The following is a 21,118-nucleotide window of genomic DNA, read 5'->3' as shown; positions in this document are numbered from 1 at the left end:
TTCATTCCCACACGCTGAAAAGCGGCGGCCACCCAATTCGAAAAGTATGTCAGGAATGCAATGTCTTCTCGCCAGCACCATTCAAAGCAGATTTGTATCGCTCGCCCGGTTTTACCCCAGATAAAGGTCTATCTTGCTACCAAACTTCTCACTCGCTAATGCAACCCCTAAAATCCACAATATGCCCCCGAATAGCAGGGAAATCTCAAATGTCAATGAGGGCAGAAACTATTAATTCGGCGGCATTACTGATCATATGAATGGTTACAGGCTAAGATTCGGCGGGAAATTACAGCGTCTGAATTATTCATGCACGCCCATTAATCATCACGTTAAGAATCTTTTCTATTTTCACACAAAAATGCATGCAGAAATTGCATTGTGTAGTAATCTTGGAAAACACTTAAGTGCACCTTGCATGCATGCTTCATTAATGGGTGGTCATAAAAGCGTGTTTGCAAAACACACAATTCGAAAATTTCCTACGTTCTAGGTAAAACTTGCACGAATTAAAATATATTTTAAATCTGCATCCTGCATACCATGAAAGTTGCATCGGCTAAGTTTTTGAAATACCGTTCATCTAATTTTACGTACAATTCAGATAATAGTCTATCCTAATAGTGCACGCCCCCTCTGGGTCACCGTAGCCAAACTGGTGTGTGGTAAAAATTATAATTGAAAATAATCCGTGCCTCCGACAGCATGTAATGTTTTAATTAATGAACTTTATCCCCAAATTCTAGGCACACAACCATTCGACCTTCCCAGTAAAATTAAAAAGTATCTGTGAGGACAAAATGTTTATTTTTAAATTATTTATTTTTAATTTAGCTGCGATACACGTTTAATATATATATTTTTTAAACGAGACAAAGAGCTGGAGTAACTCAGCGGATTAGGCAGCATCTCTGGCGAACATTTAATATATTTATATACGCCAGTACTCCCAATCAATTCAAGTATTAAAGATAGACACAAAGTGTTGGAGTAACTCAGTGGGTCAGGCAGCATCTCTGGAGAACATTTAATATATTATATACGCCAGTAGTCCCAATCTTAATCAAGTATTAAAGACACAAAGTGCTGGAGTAACTGTGGGTCAGGCAACATCCCTTTAGAAAATGAATAGGCGACAATTCGGATCGACATCCTCCTTCAGACTGTTTAATATTCAAGCATTTTGAATTAATTAATTTAATTAATCAAGATTATTTAATTCAAGTATTGTTGGCTATGCCGCTTTTGAAAGTCACTGAGGATGCATTGTTACACCAAAAATGTCCATCTCTGTAACTACAATAATATATATTTTAAATCATTTTCATTAATAGAACAAAGATTCTCCAGAGATGCTGCATGACCCGCTGAGTTACTTCATCATTGTGTCTATCTTCGGTGTAACATAAATGTGCTTATTTCCTAAATATCTTGCAGTTTTGACTGCATTTAAAAAAAATAAAATTGGGCGATTCAGTTTTCAAACGCTGCATGGCCAATTTCAGAACTGTTCCCAACTAAAACAAAAAAAAAGAGCTGCCTGCACTCCTTGGCAAATATTTGCTTGCAGACATGAGTGGATCAAAGCCATTTGTACGCAGACATACAGGAGGCATATTTTTGGCGCGTTGTCATTCCCGCCACGTCGAGTCTAGTCAGTTTCATTCTTTTATTTTGCTTCAGCCTGTGATTGGCAAACCCGTTTCTCCCCTCCTATTTCCTCTGACGCCAATGCAAATAGGCGTGCCTCTAGGGTTTTCTGATGGTGCACGCTTGGCTTTTTTTTAACTATCTGTATATAGTCGTTGCTAGTAGTGGGAGCGCACCAAGCAATCAAGGCAATCGGACGTGATCGGAAATCGCCGCTCTTCATCCAGCTCCTACAATCTTTATTTCTTTGGTTTCCTTATTTGATATTCTTCTCCCCATCCTACTCCAAGACTGCACAGAAGAAGACTTGATCTATCTATCTCCTGCTGTATTTAATTGCTGGGACATTGCAAAGCGTTGTGGAATAAGGGAGAAGCTCACAGCTTGTTGAAACGTGGGGCTGGTCGTGCCGGCTCGTATTCCGGTGGAATTCCTTTAGGAATCTCGCAAGTGATAGCCGAGTCTGAAATCGACGTTTCACGGCCAGGGATGCTGCTTTCAAAAATCGGATCTCTTGCTCATATGTACTCGACATCAAGCGTGGATATGCCGGCGAAAATTCAATTGCAACAAGGTACCTAATTAGTATTTTCCCCACGTTCGCGGAGTCTCCCTACCTCGTTCGAGGAGGGATTTTTTTTGATGCCATGACGGCGTAGACTTGTACCATGTGCGGAACGGAGACAACAAAAGATCTTGTGATAATGGAGACCCGACTAATTTTCTCCCCTCCCTCCCCCTTTTTTTGTGTTGTTACAGTGAAAGAGCGGGAGCCATTTGAGAAGATTTATCAAGTTGGACCGGTCCTCGGTAGCGGTGGGTTTGGAACCGTTTATTCGGGAGTTCGAGTCGCGGACGGGGCGCAGGTAATTACACCCCCTCTTAACCTTATGTACACACCCCCGTTCTGTTTGATTTACTTTTATCGCTCTTAACTATTGCCCACAAAAATAAAATTTCTCAGCCGGTGCCTTGCTGCCTTCTGTGACTGAATGGAGTATTTTTGTTTACGTTGCAGGTTGCTATCAAACACGTTGCCAAAGATCGAGTGTCAGAATGGGCTGAATTGGTAAGTAACACGCAGTTTGTAGTGTTTGTTGAATGCAAATGGCGAGTCTTTTGTGGAGTTTAAACATTAAATAAAATAAGATTTTTTTTTAAATGGGGATGTTTACTTTGACTGCATACAATGGGCATGTTATGTTTCTTAGATTTGGATATAGATCTATCATAGTTATATATAAAGGTGTTTATAGAGTACATTGTTTACATATCTGATGTTTTGCAGATGTTTAGTTTGACAGTATGTAATGGCCATTTAGATATGGATATAGATATATCAGATAGTTATATACTGCAGTGTTTACAGAGTACTATGTTTACATATCTGTTGTGTTGTTGCTAGTAAGAATTTCATTGTTCCACTTCGGGACATATGACAATGAAGAACTCTTGATGTGAGTGAATGATAGAGTTTAACAGTTGTGCTTTGGTTCTTGTGCAGTCTAACGGAGCCAGGGTTCCCATCGAAATTGCCCTCCTGAAGCGGGTGGGAACGGGATGCCGGGGTGTCATCAAAATGATGGACTGGTTCGAGAGACCCGATAGTTTTATAATCGTCATGGAGAGGCCGGAGCAAGTTAAGGACCTGTTCGATTTTATCACCGAGAAGGGAGCCTTGCCGGAGGATTTAGCCAAGAACTTTTTCCGCCAGATCTTGGAGGCGGTGAGGCATTGTCACGGCTGCGGGGTGATTCACCGGGACATCAAGGACGAGAACATTCTCATCGACATAAGGAACTGGGAACTAAAGCTGATCGATTTCGGCTCGGGAGCGCTGTTAAAGGATACAATCTACACCGACTTTGACGGTGAGTTTTCACTTTCTTAGTGAAATCTTGCAACAGTGGAATCAATTCTTAGAAAGCGTTGCCTGATGTTTAATGGGGCCAGTTGCGGAAGGGAGGCATCTTGATCAGCACGGAGGTGTTGGGCCGAAGGGCCTGTTTTCCATGAAAAACACGGAAGTTCTGGAGGAGCTCAGCGGGTCAGGCAGTATCTGTGGAAGGAAATGGACAGGAGATGTTTTGGGGTTCGGCCTTTAGCATGATGGGTCAGCATTGGTGGGTTGGGCCGAATGGCCTGCTTTCTTGCTGAATGACCTTGCGACTGCAAGCTTGGGAAACGAGGCTTCCTTGGATCCAGATTTGGAAATGTTGATAGGGATTGATAGATAGGTCTTTAAGAAACCAGGAACTGCAGATGCTGGAATCTTGAGCAAAACACAGAGTTACTCCGGTTACACTTTGTGTAATTGAGGTTCAAGGTGATTGTCGGTGGATGTGTGTGTGTCCTTGGTTTCCCGGAGGTGAAGGAGCGAGCGGTTTTGTTATTGTTTTGGTGGATCCGTTTCCTTATTTGGTTGCTGATGCGACAGGGAAAGGGGGGCGCTTGGCGTTGCAGGGAGGCGTTGCCTTGCCTTCAGAATAATGCAGCTAGCTACCTTTCACATGACGGGAAGGGCGGGCAGAGCCGGGGGCTCTTGAGGTAACGAGAATCACGAGGGCTGCGAGCGTAACAAACGATTGCTCTGTGATTGAAAAGCGAGACTGCGAAAAAAAATAACAATAAAACTGCTACCAATGCAGTACTGCGGTGAAATCACAAGATCCGGCCTCGTCAATTGCGTTGTTGGGATTTTTCTGCTGAATTTTAATAATAAGGACATTGGAAGCCAACATTTGCAAAGTGGAAGGAGAGGGGGCGAGGGGCTTTCCTTTAGACTGTGCAAATGGGAGAGAGGGGGGTTGTAATTAGTGCTGCTAGTGGGAATGTTTGTGTTGGTTGGGTTTGTGGACGGGCGCTGCAGATGCATCTATGCCTACAGCTTGGGGAGGGAGGAAGTGTAATGGATGGGTGGGGGCAAGTTCCCGACAGGGCTGGCAGATGGGAGGTGATTTGATCTTGGGGGTTGTAGCCACTAGACGGCGCGTCCACCGCTTGCTGCAATTTGGCAGCGCGCCTCCCCTTTGTTTTGAGCTCGTTTTTATCTGCTGCGTAACACTGTTTTGGAAACTGAACCTTGGTCTTACAAAGCAGGGACCCGCACTTCGGCTGGAAACGCGCCTCCAAATTTTGAGCACATATTTCTCATACTCTTTTCCCCCCCCCCCCTTCCTTATTTATCTCTCTTGGAAACGTTTTAAAGTTATTTAATACTGTGACACACTGGGGTGCAGGAAAGAATTGCTTGCAAATCATTTAATTCTCTCCATCCCATATCAAATGGCGCGTTGATAATTTATTTAAACTGGATAAATTGCTCCCTCTGAACATCCGCCCATTTGCAAATTTGCCATCAATGCAAATTAATCAATATTGCATTTTATCTCGTTGCAATATATTAGTTGCGTGTGTGTGAGGGGTTTGCAAATTCTCAGGGTATATTATTTAACAATGCAGACTTTTGAAAAAAGCTGCTTAATAAAAAAAAATTTGCATGATAATTATGTGTGTGTGCGAGGGGTTTGCAATTTCTGAAGGGCATTTTTAAAAAACAATGCAGTATTTTTTTTTAAATAGTAACGGCATTTTAAAATAAAATGCACGATAATTATAATGTTTTAAGATTGTGGCGGTGCAAATTGTGTTTGTAATTTTGCTGAGGAGCCGCTAGTCTCCCGACAGCCGGGCGAGCTCAGTGCAAAATAAACTGGCTGCAATTTCAAATGAGTGAGTTGTTGTGCAAAACCGTTAGTGCAAAATGCTGAATGTTGGGCGCCACCAGTCGGCGGGAACATGTGCCTTTTACAACCGAAAGTTTGTAAACAAATGTCACATGGCAACGAGTCAATAACTGCTAGTTTATAACAAGACGGGCAGGAAGCGTGGGTGAACCGCACTTCCTGCATGCAAAATGCGCAGCTAGATAGTGCAGATGATTTGAATTCTCAGGGCGGGGTGTAGTCTTTTGTGAACAAGAAAACACTTACTGAATTTCAGCCAATGAATCTAGTGAGAGCGGATTAACCTTTAGATGTACAAGTGACTGCAGACACTGAAACCAAACACACAGTTCTGGAGAATCTCAATGTAATATCTTGCACTAAATACCGTTCCCTTTATTTTCCTTTTCAATGTAATATCACTAAATACGGTTCACTTTATTGTCGTTTTCAATGTTTCATCTTTTTGCACCAAATACTGTATGTGTGGACAGCATGATTCTATACAGGATAAATGGAATAACGTCTAGTGCAATTCTTTAGACTTTAAAGATACAGGCCCTTGGGTTCACCCAGTCAGTATCCTACACAGAGGGGACAATTTTTTTACAATTTTTAGCCAAGCTAGTTAACCTACAAACATGTATGCTTTTGGAATGTTGGAAGGGAATAGAACACCCAGAGAAAACCCACGCAGTCACAGAGGGAACATACAGAAAACACCCACAGTCAGAATTGAACACAGGTCTCAATCCACCCCAATCTTGCACTAAATGCTATATCCTTTATCTTTTATCAGTGGAAGGCTTGATTATATTCATGTGTGGTCTTTCTTGACTGGATAGAAGGCAAACAAAAGCATTTCTTTACCTCGGTACATGTGACAATAATAACTAGTATAACTCAGCAGGTCAGGCTGCAGCTCTGGAGGGAGCTCCGAATGGCCATGTTTAGGGTCAGAACTTTTCATTGTCTGTCACACAATGCCATAAATGTTTGACATTCTGCCCTTTGCTTTCTTTCATTGTTAATTTCTATATTTCCTTCCATACATTGGTGCAGCTGGTAGAGCTGCTGCCCCACTGCATCAGAGACCCCGTTTTGATCCTCAGTTGGGTTGTTTCTCCGTGTGGAGTTTGCACGTTCTCCCAATGACTGCATGGGTTTCCCCCGGGTGCTCCGGTTTCCTCGCACATCCCAAAGATGAGTGGGTCTGTAGATCAATTGGACCTCTGTAAATTGCCGTTGTGTGTAGGGAGTGGATGAGAAAGTGGGATAACATGGAATTGGTGTAAACGGGTGATCGATGGCCGGTGTGGGCTAAAGGGCCTGTTTCCATACTGTATTTAGTCTATTATTGTCACGTGTACTGAGGTACAACGAAAAGGTTTTTATGTAGAAAGGAACAGCAGATGCTGGTTTATACTGAAGCATGTTTCAGTCTGAGGAAGTGTTGTGACCTGAAACGCTCCCTTTTCTAAAGATGCTGCCTCACCTGCTGAGTTACTCCAGCATTTTTTGTGCATCTTCGAAGAGCTTTTTGTTGTGCGCTGCCCAGTAAGTGGAAAGACTATACATGATTACAGTCGAGCTGTCCACTGTGTACAGATACAGGATAAAGGGAATGACGTTATGTGCAAGTGGCTAAACTAAAGTGTCACTGTTCTAGAAAACATACAGCCAGTGTTCATGGGTGTTTATTCTTCATTGATTCACAGGAACCAGAGTGTACAGTCCTCCAGAGTGGATCCGTTACCACAGATACCACGGCAGATCTGCAACTGTATGGTCCCTGGGCGTACTGTTGTACGACATGGTGTGTGGAGACATTCCATTTGAGCAAGACGAGGAAATAATTCGCGGACAAATTTTATTCAGACGAAGAATTTCATCTGGTAAGCTGCAGTTTTGAGCTTTTTGTTTGACCACGAGAGAGTTTAAATGTATAGCAAAACACAAAGTGCTGGTGGAACTCAGCTGGTCAGGCAGCATCTGTGAAGGGAACGGGTCGGTGACATTTCAGGTCGGGCCCCTTCTTCAGACGGCATCATCATTGACTGAAGAAGGGTCGCAATCCATGTCACCCATCCATGTTTTCCAGAGATGTTGCCTGGCCCGCCGAGTTCCTCCAGCACTTTGTGTGTTTAAAAAAAATGTTGATTTGCTCAATAACTGCAGTTTGTAAGATTTAATTGGGCAGTTATTCCAAATAATTAGATATTTCCTAGTACTATAAATATAGTGTAAGATGAATTAATTTGCTGAAAATATATCTGTTCAAATAATCCCAACAATTGGTAACCCAGTTTCTCCCCTTTGATTTTAGAATGTCAACATCTCATCAAGTACTGTCTTTCCTTGAGGCCCTCTGATCGGCCATCGTTTGAAGACATTATCAATCACCCTTGGATGGAGAATGGTGTTGTTTCACAAGATGACATTGGACTAAGACTGCACAGTCTGAGCTCAGAATCAGCGAGCATTACCCAAGCAAATTAGGACTTGCAAAACAAGGTGGACTGATGCTCGTAGAACCATTTGCCTTCTCTTTGGAAGAACCAAAAAACCTGCCTGGTTTGGATCTACCAGATTCCACAGCCTTTTATAAACCTTGCGATTAGTGTGAGGGGTGATGACAAAACAGGAATCGCCCCCGTCCCCATCTGCCTCCATTCCGGTTGATAGGAACCTGAACCGTGCGTTACGACAAGCCTGACTCTTCCCCTTCGAGTGCCTTTTATAACCACTGGACCCACCAACTTACAATGAAATACTTGAATCTCTGCTGCTTCTTCGTAAATTTCTCTGCACAACCATCATACGTACACACAAAAACAGACTGGACTACTTATTGCTGCTGCAGGCACAAGGAACTGCAGATGCTGGTTTGCAAAACAAAAAAGACACAAAGTGCTGGTGTAACTCAGTGGGTCACATCGCATCTCTGGAGATCATGGACGGGCAATGTTAAAAAGGACGTACCATTAAAAAGGAGATGAGGAGGAATTTCTTTTGTCAGAGTGATTAATCTGGAATGCATTGCCACAGAAGACTGGGGGCCAAGTCAATGTTTTCAGGGTGGAGATCGACAGATTCTTGATTAGTACGGGTGTCAGGAGTTATGGGGAGAAGGCAGGAGAATGGGATTGAGAGGGAACGATAGATCAGCCATGATTGATGGGCTACTATAACTTATGAACTATAACTTATGTCCCAAATCACCACCTATCCATGTTCTCCAGGGATGCTGCCTAAGTCGTTGAGTTACTTCAGCACTTTTGAGGTTTTTTACTCCCAGTAACGCCACTAGTTTTTGTTCACATCTTTCGGTAAAATAGATGGAAGACAAACCTCATCACCGCGTTATCACCACTAATCGGACCTCAACACTTTTTTTGTGCAGTCATCTTGTCGAATACACTCAACGTGAAGCCAAGGCGTGCAAGAGCATCAACAACAATGCACAACCAATGCAATGAATGAACTCTAAACCTTTGTACATGTGTGCACATATGTATATACGATATATAAATATATAAACAAATGTACATAAACTGTTTTTGAAGTACTGGTTACAACAAACATTTTTGGCGCTGTTCTGTTTACCTGTTTATTTATTTAAGTGAAGTTGAGGTTTTTTTTAAGCAGATATATTATATAAAAAGTTTTGACTGGTGGGTTTATTTATATTTATTTATTTATGGACAACTACCTTCCAACAAACTTGTTCATTCCACATTAATTATTTGCTCATTTGAAGACCCACACATTTTCATAAGATCTTGTCAGACTTTAATTCAGTTCACTCTGTGTTTACAACCAAATTAATAAGGTGATGTCATTGAAAGAAAAATTCCAGACTTTGTAAATATAACATTGAGCACTTCTGTTAAATGCATGTTGTACTGAATATGTATTTAATGTCTAGACAATTTTTTTTGGGGGGTGGTGGGAGGGATTGTGTTTTTTTTAATGTGTCCTGTTGGTTTGTATGGGTTGACTAGAATGCCACTGCAGAAATGATTTGTTTTTATTGTACATACTATATCTTTACGGTTTGGTTGCATGTATGCAGCTTGGAGTCTGAACTGTCATTTCATTAGACCTGTAAATTAAATAGAAAGGAAGAAAAGTTATTTTTATACAGCATTTCAAATAAAATTAAAAATTTGCCTTAAATTTATTATTCAGTGTTATATTTGAGTACATGCACGTCACGGTTATGGAGACGCAAGGAACTGCAGGAGCTGGAATCTTGGACAAAGCACAAAGTGCTGGAGGAATTCAGTGGGTCATTATGGGCTGAAGGGCCTGTTCCCGTGCTGTGCTGTTCTATGTTGTAGAACCAGTTCAGAGCTGTGTAGTGCCTAGGACCTCAACACCAAGGGATGGCGCTGCGGTAGAGTTACTACCTTACAGCGTCAGAGACCCTGATGTTGGGTGCTGTCTGTACGGAGTTTGTACCTTCTTCCTGTGGCCGCAAGGGTTTTCCCCAGCTGCTCTGACTTCCCACGTTCAAAAGACGTGCAAGTTTGAGGGATAGAACTAGAGTACACTGGGATCGCTGGTAACTTCAATCAAAATATAAAATGTATATACAAGGCAAAAATTGCAAAAAATACATTCTCAGTGTTCATTCATTAAATAGTGCCATACTCAGTAGTGTTAGCACCTGTTTTTAATCAAAACTCCCTTGGCACTCATGTGGCCCCCTGGGGTGATATCCCCTTCCTTGTTTGAGGGGTGCCCCCATTGGGCTCTGCCCCTCAATGTGCAGCAGCGGAAGGTCCCAGACTATGGTCCTCCCACACAGAGCCTTGGCGTAAGCTGCACCGAGCTTCAGTGTATCCCTCAACAGTCCGCTCTACAGTGGGCCGGTCGGCAACATTCCCTGGCGGTCATCTCTCTGTGCCGGGAGACCAAGTTTCAGACAGACCAAAGTGTTTTTCACTGAGTTGGTGGTCTTCCAGTAGTACTTGATGTCCGCCTCTGTATGTGTCCCTGGAAACATCCTGCAAATCAGAGTAACTCAGCGGGTGAGGCAGCATCTATGGAGAGAAGGAATTGGCGACGTTTCGGGTCGAGACCCTTCTTCAGACCCATGTCAGGTGAGGGGACGGGCAAGGAAAGAATGTGGGTGGAGACAGTAAGACTAGTGGGCGAACTGGGAAAGGGGAGTGGATGGAGAGAGAAAACAAGCCCTTAGGCCCACCGAATCTGCGCCGACCAGCGATCACGCCATACGCCAGCACTATCCTACACACCAGGGACAATTTCCATTTTTTTACTGAAGCCAATTAACCTACAAACCTGTATATCTTTGTAGTGTGGGAGGACACTGATGCAGCCGGAGAAAACCCACGCGGTCACAGGGGGATGGTAGAAACTCATACAGACAGCACCCGTAGTCAGGATTGAACCCGGGTCTCTGGCGCTGTGAGGCAGCAACTCTACCGCTGCACCACCGTGCCATTAATACAATAAAGTTTCTACGCACCTCCAGACTCCACACACTTATCCATGGAAATCACCAGGATGAGATAATCAGTAGGGATCCTGATTAATTGTCCTCTTCCCTGTTAACACTTAACACATCACAGTTGTTGAAATCAACTAATTTAACACACAGGAGGAAGAGATTAGGAGTAGGGTTTTATTTACGGGAAAAAGGCCAGAGAATGGGGTGAGAGGGAAGAATAGATCAGTCATGATCTATTCATGAAAATAACAACTTGGCACTAAACACCTCCAAGACCAAGGAGCTGATTATTGACTTCAGGAGGTCCCATTCTGGAGAATACGCCCCAATCTCCATTTACGGGGAAAGTGTGGAGAGAGTGTCCAGCTTTAAGTTTCTGGGCACTCACATTTCAGAAGACCTCACATGGTCCACGAACACCGCCGCGCTGGTCAAGAAGGCGCAGCAACGACTGTTCTTCCTGAGGACATTAAAAAAGACTGGTCTGCCCCAACAGCTGCTGACAACGTTCTACCGCTGCACCACAGAGAGCATACTAACGTATGGCATCTCTGTGTGGTATCTCAGCTGCACGGAGGCGGAGAGGAGAGCTCTTCAGCGCGTCGTCAACAGAGCGCAGCGGATCATCGGGTCAGAGCTACCAGCCTTGGAGGGCATCTACCACACGCGGTGCCTCAGGAAGGCCCTCAGCATCCATAAGGACTCATCACACCCCTGCCACGGTCTGTTTCAACTACTTCCCTCCGGCAGACGTTACAAGGCCTTCTATGCCCGAACCTCCAGACTCAGGAACAGTTTTATCCCAAGAGCTATAGCGGCTCTGAACCGGCCCTAATGAGTGCCCCCCCACTCACCCCCTTTGGACAGTCTCCCTCAGATGGTCAAGTCAATCAATTCAGCTTGCTTATTTATGTATTGTATTTATTTACCTTTCTTGTACATCAGTGGAGCTGCATACTAAATCTCGTTGCACTGACGTGCAATGACAATAAAATATATTATTATTATTATTATTATAATGATTGAATGGCAGAGCAGATTCAATGTGCCGAATGGCCTAATTCTGCTCCTCTAACTTATGCTCTTATGGTCTTATTCATGTGGAGTTTTACAGCATAGAGCTGCAACAACATGCATTATTGGAGTCAGAAACTCTTTATTAATGTGGGGTGGGGCGTTAATTATGAGCAGATTTTTTGTTGTGCTTTTAATATGGAGTTAGGGAGAATTGGGTTGACGTGTTCTCGGAATTTGAATTAATACAAAAAATATAGGAGCTATAAACTTATAGATCATTGCTCATCTGATTTATGACGCCATCTGAGGCCTTTGTTTAAATTTCTGCTTTGCATTAACGTCCAAATATCCATTATTATGTCCATTTTAAAAAGTTCAATTTTCCTTGAGAATGCTGTCAATTCACGGATAGAGATATGGGTAGGGTACTGATATGGGTAGGGTACTGATATGGGTAGAAAATTGGTTGGCAGACTGGAAACAAAGAGTAGCAAATATCGGGTCCCTTTCAGAATGGCAGCCAGCGACTATTGGGGTACCGCAAGGCTCAGTGCTGGGACCGCAGCTATTTACAATGTACATTAATGATTTAGATGAAAGGATTAAAAGTTGCAGATGACACAATGTTGGGTGGCAGAGTGAACTGTGAGGAAGATGCTATGAAGTTGCAGGTTGGGTGAGAGGGTAGATGCATGGCAGATGCAGTTTAATGTGAATAAATGTGAGGTTATCCACTTAGGTGGCAAAAAACAGGAAGGCAGATTATTATCTGAAATATGTCAAGTTGGGAAAAGGGGAAGTACTACGAGATCTGGGGGGTCCTTGTTCATCATACACTGAAAGTAAGCATGCAGGTACAGCAGGCAGTGAAGTTAGCTAATGGCATGTTGGCTTTCATAACAAGAGGAGTTGAGTATAGGAGCAGAGATCCTTCTGCAGTTGTACATGCCCCTAGTGAGACCACACCTGGAGTATTGTGTGCAGTTTTAGTCTCCAAATTTGAGGAAGGACATTCTTGCTATTGAAGGAGTGCAGCGTAAATTCAAGAGGTTAATTCCCAGGATGGCTGGACTGTCATATGTTGATAGAATGGAGTGACTGAGCTTGTATACACTGGAATTTAGAAGGATGAAAAGGGATCTTATTGAAACATATAAGATTATTAAGGGATTGGACAAGCTAGAGGCAGGAAACATGTTCCCGATGTTGGGGAGTCCAGAACCAGGGGGCACAGTTTAAGAATAAGGGGTAGGCCATTTAGAACGGAGATGAGAATAAACATTTTCACCCAGGGAGTCGGGAATCTATGGAATTCCCTGCCACAGAGGGCAGTGGAGGCCAAATCACTGGATGGATTTAAGAGAGAGTTAGATAGAGCTCTAGGGGCTAGTGGAGTCAAGGGATATGGGGAGAAGGCAGGCACGGGTTATTGATAGGGGACGATCAGCCATGATCACAATGAATGGCGGTGCTGGGTCGAATGGGCTCCTCCTGCACCTATTTTCTATGTTTCTACATAACGTCCTGTGGTTTGACGAGAGGTCCACCTTCAACACAATAATTCCAACCAAACTCATCTTCAACCTCCAGGACTGACAATTCAGCCCCCACCCATGCAAATAGACCCTAGACTTATTGACCCACAGATCTCAAACAGTAACAATAGATGACAAAACATCCTCCACGCTAATTCTCGACATCAGTGCCCGGCAAGACTACGTTCTCTGCTGACAGAACCAAGGCCACTCACAGCCCAGTCGTTCTCTCTTCTCACATTTCCATTTGGGCAGAAGATACACTTGAAAACACGTACCACAAGACTCAAGAACAGCTTCTTCCTCACTGTTATCAGACTCTTGAACAGACCTCTCATATGCAAAGGATGAATTCACGATCCTCCAATCTACCTCCCTGTTTCCTATGTGCTTTTTTCATCTGCACTTTCTGTGTGGCTGTAACAATATAGTCTGCACTCTATTTCTCTCCGCTTTTGCACTAACCGATGTATTCATCAACGTTAAAGGACACAAAGTGCTGGAGCAACAAAACAGGCCATGCAGCACCTCTGGAGAACATGGATAGGTGATGTATCTGGTCGGGACTCTTCTTCAGACCCGAAACGTCACCTATCCATGTTCTCCAGAGGTGCTGCCTGAACCGCTGAGTTATTCCATCACTTTGTGGCCTTTTCTGTAAGCCAGCATTTGCCAATTCCTTGTTTCCACTCACCCATGGTGAAGATTTGCCTGGATACTCAAAACAACATCTTTCATTGTGTCTTGGTGCACATGACATTAATAAACCAACTCCCACAACATTGCTAATGTCTGAGGCTTTCTTTTCATGATGTCTAATGTTCAATAACTAACTCTGCCAGAGCCATTTTGACACCTCCAAAATTATCACAGCTCGTAAGTAAAATCATTCAAAAATTTGAAAAAAAATATTTTTAATGATGCTGTCATTTTTCGCCAGCTGGCAGTAATGTCCAAGAGGCATATGTTTAATTCCTGGAGAATCCAAGGCAGCCCCCAAAAATTGGCAACTACTCCTCCACTGTAAAAAAACCCATAATTAGCACCTGAGCTATTTCCAGATCCATTAGGTTCTCAACCAGAGCACTGAGATATTGTTGCCTATTATGTGCACATATGTGTGCCACATTTCACCAAGTTATGATATTGTTTATATTGCTTCGTTAAAGTTTGTCAGCAAACTAGGCAAGGGGCAGCACGGCGTTGCAGCAGTCAAACTGCTGCCTTACAGCTCCAAAGACCCGGGTTTGATCCTGTGTGGAGTTTGTACGTTCTCCCCGTGACCACGTAGGTTTCCTCCGGGAAGCTCCAGTTTTCTAAAGTGTAAATTGTCCCTAGTGTGTAGGATAGTGCTAGTGTAGCAGGTGATCGCTGGTCAGTGCGCACACAGTGGGCCAAAGGTCCTGCTTCCACGCTGTATCGCTAAAGTCTAAATTCAAATCTAAAGTGCTAATTGTTCCCTGATTGTTACCTTCATAATCCAATGGTTTAATGGTACTTTATTGTCACATGTCCCAAGACCTCATCGGTGGAACAGGCGGAGGACGATGGCTGACCTTTAGTGGAGCGTCACAACGGCTGGGAAGGCGGATGAAGGCTGCAGCAGAAAAGAGTTTCCGGTCGTCTTGGACTCCATGTCACTGGATCCTGACCCGGATCTGTCAAGGACCGTGGGGTGGCTGTCTGTGCACCAGTCTCCCCACGTTAAACAAAGTCACGCACAGGCATTCTCCATATAGGGAATAACACCCTGGAGACACTCATGGTCAGCCATGACCAAAAAACTTTTTTTTTGCATTCAGTTCAGTAAAAACCTTACTATACAATGGCACAATCATACTTAAGTACAAGAGTGTAAGTTTACAAGATTACTGATGCAGTGCATAAGAATCACCATGGTGTATTTCATAGGTAGACAATGCTGGAGAAACTCAGCGGGTGAGGCAGCAATCTATAGAGCGAAGGAATAGGTGACATTTCGGGTCGAGACCTTTCTTCAGTCTGAAGAAGGGTCTTGACCCGGAACGCCACCTACTCCGTCGCTCCATACATGCTGCCTCACCCGCTGAGTTTCTCCAGCATTTTTGTCTACCTTCGATTTTTCCAGCAACTGCAGTTCTTAAACATTGTGTATTTCATTGAGAATTTAGTTTAGTTTAGTTTAGTTTAGAGAAACAGCATGGAAACAAGCCCTTCATCCCACCGAGTCCACACTGACTAGCAATCATCCGTACACTAGTCCTATCCTAGACACTAGGGACAATTTACAGAACCTGCATGATTTTGGAATGTGGGAGGAAACTGGAGAAAACCCATGAGGTCACAGCGAGAACTTATAAACTCTGTATAGGCAGCGCCCGTAGTCCGAATCGAACCGGAGACTCTGACGCTGTAAGGCAGCAACTCTATTGCTGAGTCACTGTGCCGCCGAATTATATGAAGGTTTTATCAGATTCATCTGCGTTGAATTCTTCCCCAACTAATTTTCTCCAGAGGTAATATGGTGTGCTCCTTTACACATTGGGCTAGTGTTTAGTTGGATACCTTCTCTCCCCTGAAGCATGTCAAAGGGAACTATCCAGACCTGCATACCTGTGTTGTGTCAAATAAACCTGTTGAACACCATGCAGTGATTGCGTCAAACTTTATGGAAACTGGCCCTTCGGCCCACGCTGACCATGATACCCCATGCAAGCCAGTCGTATTTGCCTGAGTTTGGACCATATCCCTTTATCCCTTTATCCATGTATCCCAGTGTTTTTAAAATGCAGTTGTGGTGCTTGCCTCAAGTTTCTCCTCTGGCAGCTCATTCCATAAACCCACCACCCCCTGAGTGAAAAAGTTACCCATCAGTTTCCTATTAAATCTTTTCCCACTCACCTTAAATCTATGACCTGTGGTTCTTATTCTCCTACCCTGGGTAAAAGTCTCTGTGCATTAACCCTATCTATTCCCTTCATGATTTTATATACGTCTATAAGATCACGCCTGAGACTCCTGTGCTCCAAGGAATAAAATCCCAGCTTGCCCAACCTCTCCCAATAGCTCCGGTAAATGTAGTTAAAAATAAATAAATAAATAAAAGTCTTATGGATTAATTAGAATCAAACACATATACTGATTGGACAAGGATTGATCTTAGGTAGTGATTATAAAACAGAAGAAATGCCTCTTTTTGTCTTTTCATCTCCGGCCTTTGTCCAACCATCTACCAAACAACACCTCCACCCCTCACCTGTGTCCACCTATCACTTGCCAGGGTTTGTCCTACCCCCACACCCCTTCCGGCTCCCCCCCACCTCCCCCTCCCCCCCCACTCCCCTCCCCGCCACAATCAGTCTGAAGAAGGGTCCCGACCTGAAAGGTCACCTAACCAGCTTCTCCAGAAATGCTGCCTGACCCGTTGAATGACTCCAGCACTTTGTTTTTTTTAATACTTGGCCAATTCGTAAGTTATTTATTTACCAAGGGCATTCCCTGGAATTGTGAGAGTGACGACAATAAGAGAGTCAATGAAGGATATAAGTCCATTTAACAGGATGCATAGCCTGATAGAGTACCAACTAAACCAGTAACGAGGAAAGGAGGAGTATTATTATCAAACATGTGATATGGGATTACATTTTCTCTACATGCTGATGCACCAGTAAGGGTAATTACTGGACTGTGTCTGTGTGGTAGATGCAAATCATTAGGTGCATGTGCAAGTCCATCTTTCAGGGTCAGGATTTCCACATTTACCTTCAAATTAATGCACCAAGTAAGCAGCACCATGACACAATTGTAGAGCTGCTGCCCCACAGCGCCAGAGGTCCTGGTTTGATCCTGACCTCTGGTGCTGTCTCAGATGCATAATTGGCCTCTGTAAATTGCCCCAAGTGTGTAGGCAGTGGATGAGAAAGTGGGATAACATAGAACTAGTGTGATCGATAGTCGGTGTGGACCGAAAGGCCTGATTCTATGCTGCATCTCTAAAGATCAAAAGGAACTTACCCGCATGTTTCAGGTCAACTTAATATATTTAAATTATGATTTGTTTTAATTTGATGGTATGTTTAAATTTGTTTACAAACACAATTCATGTGTGAACAGATTTTGTTCCTTAATGCTAGACTATCTCCAGAGTTATTGATGACTTACCTGTCATGCACCAAAAACATTGATTATGGATATCAACTTGAAAGAATTACAAGGACAATTTCTTCCCAGTCGTATCAGGCAACAGAACAATCTTATCACCAACTAGGGAGTGGTCCTGACCTGCCATCTACCTCATTGGAGACCCTTGGACTATCTTTAATCGGACTTTACTGGACTTTATCTTGAACTAAACATTATTCCTTTATCCTGTATCTGTACACTTTGGACAGCTTGACTGTAATCATGTTTAGTTTAGCTTAGTTCGAAGATAGACACAAATTGCTGGAATAACTCAGCGGGCACAGGCAGCATCTCTGGAGAGAAGGAATGGGTGACGTTTCGGGTCGATACCCTTCTTCAGACTGTTAATTAATTGTCTCGTGTACCGAGGGACAATGAAAAACTTTTGTTGCGTGCTAACTAGTCGGCAGAAAGACTCTCCATGATTACAATCGAGCCATCCACAATGAACAGATAAATGTTTATGCAAGATTTAAAAAAATACACAGTTTTTCACTGTACCTCAGTACACGTGACAAATACTGTTGATTCTCTTTGATCTTGACTTCTTCTTTCGTGTGGCGTGCACAGCCTAAAGTTGTTGGACAACTTGTTCTATTTAATCTTCCGTTGGTGCACGTCGAGTTGATTGCATTAGTCGAAACAGGGCGGACCACGAGAAGGTTGCAATCTTCCACCCCTTTGATCTTGACTGACACCAGAGAAAACAATCCGAATTTGTCAAACCTCAATATACATAGTTAATACCCTCTAATCCAGATAGAATTCTGATAAACCTCTTCTACACCCTCTCCATAGGACAATTCAGATGCTCAATTCATGCACGAGTGGGCTAAGGTTAATTGGTTCGTGGGAAATATGATTGGCTTATCAGTGACACATTAATGTTTTTTTGAATAACGGTATTTTCCTTGTTTTTATGTGTTGAGTGAGTGGAATAGCATAAAAACAGTTCAACTTGTGAGTTTTGTGTTCTCCTGTTTGCCTTTCATCTTGTCAGAAATACGTATTTGATTTGCAGCAAAATCTCTTTAAGTGGGAAACCAATACCACAATTTTATTTTTTGTAATGGCTTGGCACCAATATATTTTAATGAGGTGCTTCCCCTCTTCACTTGTTTGGAAACCTCACGTATTAATCATCCCATGCGCTGTCGCAAGTCACTTTTTGGCACGATTTGTTTCTGACGCGCATCAAATTCAATTATTTTCTTGGCTTTCACTCACAATCTTCTCTGTTAACTGGGCATTGAGTATAAGAATCAGGACGTCATAATGGAGCTTTAAAGGGGTTGCACAGTGGCGCAGCGGTAGAGTTGCTGCCAGAGCGTCAGAGACCCGGGTTCGCTCCTGACTAGGGGGTCTGTCAGTACGGTTTGTCTACACTCTCCCTATGACTCCGTGGGTTTTCTCCTGGAGCTGCGGTTTCCTGCCACACGCCATCAGACATACAGGTTTGTAGGTTAATTGGCTTCAGTAAGTTAAAAAATCCACCAGTGTGTGTGCAGATTAGTGGATAGGGTGATCGCTGGTCATTGAGAAGACCTCAATGTGAAATCTTGGAGAATGAATATTGAATAGGCTTGATTGTAATCATGTGTTGTCCTTCTGCTGACTGGTTAGCATGCTACAAAAAGCTTTTCACTGTACCTTGGTACACGTGACAATAAACTGAAACAGTTATATATTCATATTCACCATCAAACATGTTTGTGAAGAGGGTACTGGGTATATGGAGCAAGCTGCCAGAGGCGGTAGTTGAGGCAGATACTATAACAGCATTTAAAATACATTTGGACAGGTACATGGATAGGAATGGTTTGAAAGGATATCTGTCAAATATGGGCAAATGGGAATAGAAACATAGAAACATAGAAAATAGGTGCAGGAGTAGGCCATTCGGCCCTTCGAGCCTGCACCGCCATTCAATATGATCATGGCTGATCATCCAACTCAGTATCCTGTACCTGGCTTCTCTCCATAACCCCTGATACCTTTAGCCACAAGGGCCACATCTAACTCCCTCTTAAATATAGCCAATGAACTGGCCTCAACTACCTTCTGTGGCAGAGAATTCCAGAGATTCACCACTCTCTGTGTGAACAATGTTTTTCTCATCTCGGTCCTAAAAGATTTCCCCCTTATCCTTAAACTGTGACCCCTTGTTCTGGACTTCCCCAACATCGGGAACAATCTTCCTGCATCTAGCTTGAATAACTTAGATGGAGCATTTTGGTTGGTAAAGATGAGTTGGGGAGAAGAGGCTGTTTCTATGCTGTATGACTCCAATACTAAATAAACCTAAATAAACTAAAATATCACCTACAGTACTGTTCTGGTTGCCAACCACTGATTTTCAAACATTATCCTCATGGCAGGTGTGACTATGTGCAGAATACTGCTTCCCCTGATATCAGTACAATTATTCAGCTATGTAAACATATCTGAAAGCATCCATTCATAGATGAGGGCCTTTAGAGTAATTGACTAACAAAAACAGGAATTTCTTGTCAATGTGCCCTGTTGCACTTTCACTTTTGCTGAAAAGTAATTCATTTAACCATATAACCATATAACAATTACAGCACGGAAACAGGCCATCTCGGCACTACAAGTCCGTGCCGAACAACTTTTTTCCCTTAGTCCCACCTGCCTGCACTCATACCATAACCCTCCATTCCCTTCTCATCCATATGCCTATCCAATTTATTTTTAAATGATACCAACGAACCTGCCGCCACCACTTCCACTGGAAGCTCATTCCACACCGCTACCACTCTCTGAGTAAAGAAGTTCCCCCTCATGTTACCCCTAAACTTCTGTCCCTTAATTCTGAAGTCATGTCCTCTTGTTTGAATCTTCCCTATTCTCAAAGGGAAAAGCTTGATCACATCAACTCTGTCTATCCCTCTCATCATTTTAAAGACCTCTATCAAGTCACCCCTTAACCTTCTGCGCTCCAGAGAATAAAGACCTAACTTATTCAACCTATCTCTGTAACTTAGTTGTTGAAACCCAGGCAACAACTTATTAAACTTTCACCTGAATACGACCATCCATACGCTTTAAGGAACTCTGAACTCATGCTTTAATGGTTTTCCTCTTTTTGTTTTGAAACCAAACCTCAATAATTCAGTTGTTTCACATCCTGTTTATACTTTGGGTGGCACAGTAGCACAGCGGTAGAATTGCTGCTTCACAGCGCCAGAGACTCCAGTTTAATCCTGACTACTGGGTGCTGTCTGTACGGAGTTTGTACGTTCTCCCGGTGACCTCATAGCTTTTCTCCGGGTGCTCAGGTATCCTCTCACACTCTAAAGACGTAAAGGTTTCGTAGGTTCATTATCTTTGCTGAAAATTGTAAATTGTTCCAAGTGTGTAGGATAGTGCTGGCATACAGGGTAATAATCCCTGGTCGGCGCGGACTTGGTGAGCTGAAGGGCCTGTTTCCGCGCTCTATCTCTAAAGTCTAAAGAATCAGCAGAAGGTTTTTCTGAGCAGTATTCTGAAAAGCTTCACAGAAGACTCTGCATTTAATTTGAAAGCGGTCA

The 21,118-nt window shown here is 43.2% G+C and overlaps 1 protein-coding gene and 1 long non-coding RNA gene across 2 annotated transcripts; both read left to right on the top strand.

Moving 5' to 3' along the window:
- Positions 1-1,781: 1,781 nt before the first annotated feature.
- pim1 (Pim-1 proto-oncogene, serine/threonine kinase) lies at positions 1,782-8,210 on the top strand. The gene is made up of 6 exons (XM_033042548.1): positions 1,782-2,224; positions 2,410-2,516; positions 2,669-2,719; positions 3,155-3,521; positions 7,094-7,270; positions 7,702-8,210. The coding sequence occupies exons 1-6, from the start codon at positions 2,140-2,142 to the stop codon at positions 7,872-7,874; spliced, it is 960 nt and encodes a 319-aa protein (XP_032898439.1). The 5' UTR covers positions 1,782-2,139; the 3' UTR covers positions 7,875-8,210.
- On the top strand, positions 3,528-5,375 carry LOC116986825. Its single transcript, XR_004415580.1, has 2 exons — positions 3,528-5,074; positions 5,174-5,375. It is a non-coding gene; the product is annotated as an uncharacterized LOC116986825 (long non-coding RNA).
- Positions 8,211-21,118: the final 12,908 nt, after the last annotated feature.

Source organism: Amblyraja radiata, chromosome 24 (assembly GCF_010909765.2).
Source record: "Amblyraja radiata isolate CabotCenter1 chromosome 24, sAmbRad1.1.pri, whole genome shotgun sequence".
NCBI classification, from domain to species: Eukaryota; Metazoa; Chordata; class Chondrichthyes; order Rajiformes; family Rajidae; genus Amblyraja; species Amblyraja radiata.
Note: the sequence above shows the minus strand (reverse complement) of the source record. Positions and strands in the feature narration are given on the sequence as shown.

Excerpts from the sequence above, each read along its gene's own strand:
- pim1 (XM_033042548.1), top strand. The coding sequence starts at position 2,140 with ATGCTGCTTTCAAAAATCGGATCTCTTGCTCATATGTACTCGACATCA. Across the intron at positions 2,225-2,409 it reads GAAAATTCAATTGCAACAAG|TGAAAGAGCGGGAGCCATTT; the intron begins GTACCTAATTAG and ends GTGTTGTTACAG. Across the intron at positions 2,517-2,668 it reads GAGTCGCGGACGGGGCGCAG|GTTGCTATCAAACACGTTGC; the intron begins GTAATTACACCC and ends TTTACGTTGCAG.